This window comes from Arachis ipaensis, chromosome B8 (genome assembly GCF_059453495.1).
Source record: "Arachis ipaensis isolate K30076 ecotype BB chromosome B8, ASM5945349v1, whole genome shotgun sequence".
In the NCBI taxonomy this organism is placed as follows: domain Eukaryota; kingdom Viridiplantae; phylum Streptophyta; class Magnoliopsida; order Fabales; family Fabaceae; genus Arachis; species Arachis ipaensis.
The window spans coordinates 29,753,953-29,759,327 of NC_142443.1; the positions used below are offsets into that span (position 1 = coordinate 29,753,953).

At 41.2% G+C, this 5,375-nt stretch overlaps 1 protein-coding gene across 1 annotated transcript; it reads left to right on the forward strand.

The window, feature by feature from the left end:
* The first annotated feature begins 358 nt into the window (after positions 1 to 358).
* On the forward strand, positions 359 to 4,334 carry TTL1 (tetratricopetide-repeat thioredoxin-like 1). Its single transcript, XM_088497681.1, has 7 exons — positions 359 to 1,855; positions 1,928 to 2,123; positions 2,223 to 2,407; positions 2,498 to 2,831; positions 2,914 to 3,118; positions 3,186 to 3,292; positions 3,405 to 4,334. Exons 1-7 carry the CDS (start codon positions 903 to 905, stop codon positions 3,555 to 3,557), a joined length of 2,133 nt encoding a protein of 710 aa, XP_088353807.1. The 5' UTR covers positions 359 to 902; the 3' UTR covers positions 3,558 to 4,334.
* Positions 4,335 to 5,375: the final 1,041 nt, after the last annotated feature.

A 5,375-nucleotide genomic window follows, 5' to 3' on the forward strand; every position in this document is an offset into this window, starting at 1 on the left:
GTACCATTTTGAGATGAAATATAAAAACCTACCCTTTATGAGTTTGCATGTGAAAAAGAAAATTTCATTGTAGAAATCGCACGAGGTTATCACCTGCTATAAATTCCGCTATTTATCCCAAAATTAAAAAATAAAGAAAAGGAGAAAACTTATCTACTTTTGTGAGAGTTACAAAAATTGGTGACAAGTGGCAAGTGAAATTGGAAAATTTTGGCTGCATGGATGTGAGGAGAGAATTTAGAGAGAGTGATTTTCACTGTTTACCATGCGAGAGTGGGTGACATCTGTCCAAGCCAAAAAAAAAAATGAAAACAAAAAATCGAAATATAATTATAATAATAAGAAAAGAGAAAGAAAAGAAGTAAAAACCTTGTCTCGTGAAGCAGCAGGTGAAGGAAGAAGGGGAAAGAGAGGAAAAAAGAAAAAAGAAAAAAAGAAAAAAACACAAAACCTGGTTCTTTTTTCTCTCTTCTTCTTCTTTCTCTTCTCTTCTCATTCTTCTTCTTCTTCCTCTCTCTCTCTCTTTCTCTCATCACTGCGATGCTAATTTCTTTTTCACTCTCTCTCACTAGAAAAAAAGAGAAAAATCAGAAATATAGTTTTTATTTTTTCTCTCTCTAGCTAGGACACTTCACATTCATTCTTTGCTTGCTCCTTTTATATCACGAGATCCCCATCTCTTTCTCTCTTTCCTTTCTTTCTCCTTCTTCACATTCATGTCTTCTTCTTGTTCTTGTTCCAGGCCTCTGAAACTCGTGCTTCTTCACTCTCTGTAGCTTCTTCATTTTCGCACATTGCAGTTTGAGAGAGAGAGAGAGAGAGTGGAAAGAGGGGAAAAGAGAGGTTCGAGAAAGTTCCAACTTTGAGGCCATATTCAGAAACCATTCAGCTCGCCCTTCACAATGTCGCATCCGGGGAAGCCCGTTACCGAGTTGGATTCGGTCACTGACCGATTCCGTGACTCACTGAGTTGCGAGGCCGCCAGTCGAGACGCTAACAAGCCAGATTTCCGCGAACTCGATCTGGGCTCGCCAGTATCGCCGCTTCGTACGGCTCACCACGCAGTCGGCGCTGCTGGAAACGGAGGACCCGCCGCCAGTAGCAGCTCAAGCTCATCCGGATCCTTCTCGGGTCGAACCAACCCGGTTTCCAGAAGATCCGATTCGGGACACACCAACAGCAACGGCAACAACAACCACTCTGGCGAGCTTTCTGGTTCAAGTGAGAACAGCCCAACCGCAACCGGCGGCGGGAACACTCGGATCCTGAAACCGGGTCAAGCGAGATCTGATTCAATCTATTCAGGTCAGAACGGAGGCTCCTCCTCCTCTTCCTCCTCAGCCGTAAATTCGCCGCCGCTGAACGTCCTCCCCACCGGAAACATCTGTCCCTCCGGTAGGATCTTGAAGACAGGCATGGCGGCGAATCGGAGCTCGAGGAGCGACGTTTTGGGCTCCGGCATGGGGAATTACGGCCACGGAAGCATAATTCGCGGCGGCGGAAAGAGCGGCAGCAGCACGCCTGATTCGCCAGGGATCCCAAGCGTGCGGTCGAGCAGCGGCATTGGCGGCGAAGGCAATGTGGCGAAGAGGGGAGCGACGCAGGGTTCGGATCCGGAGGAGCTGAAGAGAGCTGGGAATGAGCATTACAAGAGGGGCCACTTCGCCGAGGCATTAGGGTTATATGATCGGGCAATTGCGCTTTCTCCGGCAAGTGCCGCCTACCGGAGCAACCGTGCCGCGGCCCTTACGGGTCTTGGGAGGCTAGGTGAGGCTGTGAGGGAGTGTGAAGAGGCTGTGAGGTTGGATCCTAATTATGGCAGGGCTCATCATCGCTTGGCATCTCTTTTCTTAAGGTGTGATTGCTGTGTTATTTGTTAGGATGTTGAGGTTGTTAGATTTGCACTAATTGTGTTGTGGAATTGCAGGTTGGGGCAAGTTGAGAATGCAAGGAAGCACCTTTGTTACCCTGGGATGCATCTGGATCCGTGTGAGATGCACAAGTTGCAATTGGTTGAAAAGCATATTGCCAAATGCGGAGATGTAAGGAGGATTAGGGATTGGGAAAGTGTTGTTAGAGAAGTTGATGCTGCTATTGCTGCTGGAGCTGATTCTTCTCCTCAGGTACACTCTTTCTTAAGTTTTCTTTTCTTTTGTTTAGCTTTTCATGTCATCTGTTGTTTTGTTCAAAATGTCTGAACTGGTTGGAAATTGAATTTACAGCTCTTTATGTGTAGAGCAGAAGCACTGTTGAAGTTACACCAAATTGACGATGCAGAATCAATTTCGATACATGTACCCAAATCGGAGCCACTTACTATTTCCTCTTCTCAAGCTAAATTTTTTGGAATGCTTTCTGAAGCTTATGTGTATTTCGTCAGAGCTCAGATTGAGATGGCATTGGGAAGGTGAGTTTCTTCAACTTCAACATGAAAATGTCGCCTTGGATATGGTTTATTCTGTTTGGAGAGTGAAAACGGATGATGGATGTATTGCAGGTTTGAGAATGCAGTTAAAGCAGCCGAGAAAGCCAGTCAAATGGACCCCCGGAACGTTGAAGTTGCTGTTTTGGTCAACAATGTGAGGATGGTGGCGAGAGCTCGAGTGCGTGGCAATGATCTTTTCAAATCAGAAAGGTTTACCGAAGCTTGCTCCGCATATGGAGATGGTTTGAGGCTTGATCCTTCAAATTCGGTTCTATATTGCAACAGAGCAGCTTGTTGGTTTAAGCTTGGGCAATGGGAAAGATCAATTGAAGACTCCAATCATGCTTTGAAAATCCAACCTAACTACACTAAAGCTCTTCTTCGAAGGGCCGCATCAAACAGTAAGGTAAACCAGATTCTTATTCTTTATGATGCTCTATTTTTTCTCATTGAAGCTTTGCCATTTCATTTCTTAATGTTGAATGCAGCTTGAAAGGTGGGAAGAGGCAGTCAAGGACTATGAGGTCTTGCGGAAAGAACTTCCAAATAACAATGAAGTTGCCGAAGCTCTTTTCCACGCACAAGTTGCATTGAAAAAATCTCGTGGGGAAGAAGTATATAATTTAAAATTCGGCGGTGAAGTGGAACAGGTGTCGGGTCTTGAGCAGTTTAGAGCTGCAATAACTTTACCAGGTACACTTCAAATTGAATACTCCTCGATACTTATCAAGTTTCCTCATATCATCTATATATTTTTCAGGTGTTTCTGTTGTCCATTTTGAAATTGCATCTAACTCGCAATGCAAGCAAATATCGCCCTTTGTGGATACACTATGTGGTCGATATCCATCCATCAACTTCCTCAAGGTATCATGAGTGATGAGCTCTATCTCTTGACATATCAATGGTGCTTTTCGCTTTACTCCTTATGAGAGATTCCTAATGCATGCAATTTTTCATTTTTGTGGTTGATCAAAAGGTGGATATTCAAGAAAACCCAACCGTTGCAACTGCCGAGAATGTTAGGATCGTACCGACCTTCAAGATATACAAAAACGGCAGCCGAGTGAAGGAAATCGTGTGCCCCAGTCGCGATATGTTGGAACATTCCGTGAGGCATTACAGTTTTTAGAATTCATGACTTTGCACTTGCTTCCCCTATTGCTTCTGCATTTCCTATGTTCTTGCTACTGCCCAAAACCTCCGTTCAAACTCTCCGGTCCCAACTACGGTTCTTCCAGTCTCTTTGATCCCATCATAAAAGCGATCTCCCGATACCTGTGACATAGTCGATAAAACCAAGATAATAATATCTCTTTAGCAGTCAAATGCCATTGGAACCCAGAGATATAGTCTTAGTAGTACCCTTTTGGAGTTCTTATTTATTCATTCATTCCCCATTGCTCTTTGGTTCCATGCTCCTCCCAAATTCCCTTGGTCAATTTTCTTTCTTTTTTACTAGGTCAGCACTTCTTGTATCCTCAGTTTCTTTAAGGTAAAAAAAAATGGAAAAAAAAAAAGAAAAAAAAAGGAAGAAGAGGATTTTATGTCTGTACAATTGATTTAATTATCATTTTTAAATTACCTTCTAAGATAGACATATATATATATAGACACAATATATATAGACACAAGGGAGGGTGAGGGTGAGGGTGGTATTGCTGTTTAGAGGGGGGATCTACATGTATATATGTGATAATATATTTTTATATATATACTAAACACCGGAAGCCTTTAGAGGGAGATAGGAAGAGTGGTGGGTGGGCACCTACATGAGTTAGCCAAACGAGGATGAATATGTTGTTATTATTGTTTCTTTTTTCTTTTCTGTTTTTTTCTTTACCATTTTTCCCTTTTTCTTTTCCCTTTCTTAGCCATTTAATCAATAAAAGTTCCCATTTTTTCTGCAGTGTCCTTATATCTCCTTGCTTTTCTAGTTGATACATATATGCTTCCTCTAATCTTAAATAACTGTCTAATTGGTACACTGAGAAAACCAATGTGTATCTCGGCACAATTAATTTATGGGTTTTGCTAACTTGTGTCCTAAACGCATAGGTTAAGCATATCATAAAAAAATATTTTATAAAAATTAATGCAAAATTTTTTTTTTATGTTTTTAATGGATTGAATATATTAAAAGCATTAAAAAGTTTCTATTATTATATTATTATATTTTTAAAAATGTATCTTTAGGGTACAAGTTTAGGTAAATACTTAATTTATAAGTAGACAGTTATTTAAGAAGAGGAAGAAGGAGTGATTGGAGTGATTATTGTGTGCTGAGAAAGAATTGTGATTTCATGCAATGAGGTTGGAAAAAGGGTGATGGGTGACTTTGTCTTGGGATTGGAAATTTGAGTTAGGTTTATAACATTTATGTTGATGGCATTTTTATGTTTTTTGACACCTAAAGCCCAAAGGGACATGTGTTTTTAAATGAAGGTTGGTTATGTTTCATATAGTGGGGTGGAGTGAACTTGGGAGGAGGGGTGGTTGATACAATTCACAACTCTTTTATTATCCTTCTAGTGGTGGACCACTAAATCACATTTGACATAACCTTGTTTGTTTAAGCTAAAATGATGCTTGAAAAGGGTTAATGTTGTAAAATTAAATGTTGTGATTAAGGGGAGTGCCCTTTGTGACAAGGGGGTGTGTTCCTTTTATCGTTCACATGTGTGCATTTAAGAAGGGTGCTCCCTTTCAAAGAAGGGACACTTGAAAACCTAACCCTAAAAAGAGTCCAAAAGGGTCTCGTTGGTCGGTGTTTGATGTGCAGCTGTTTGAATCTCTCAATTGCTTAACTCAATAACTGTGTTGTTATTGTAATGCGTGAAGGCAGCTCACCATAAAATGGTGGGACCCTTCATAAGTCCAAGGCCACATGGTGGTAAATTGTAGGTGTGATGTGTCCAATTCTTCACAATTAAAACCTCTTTTAATGATG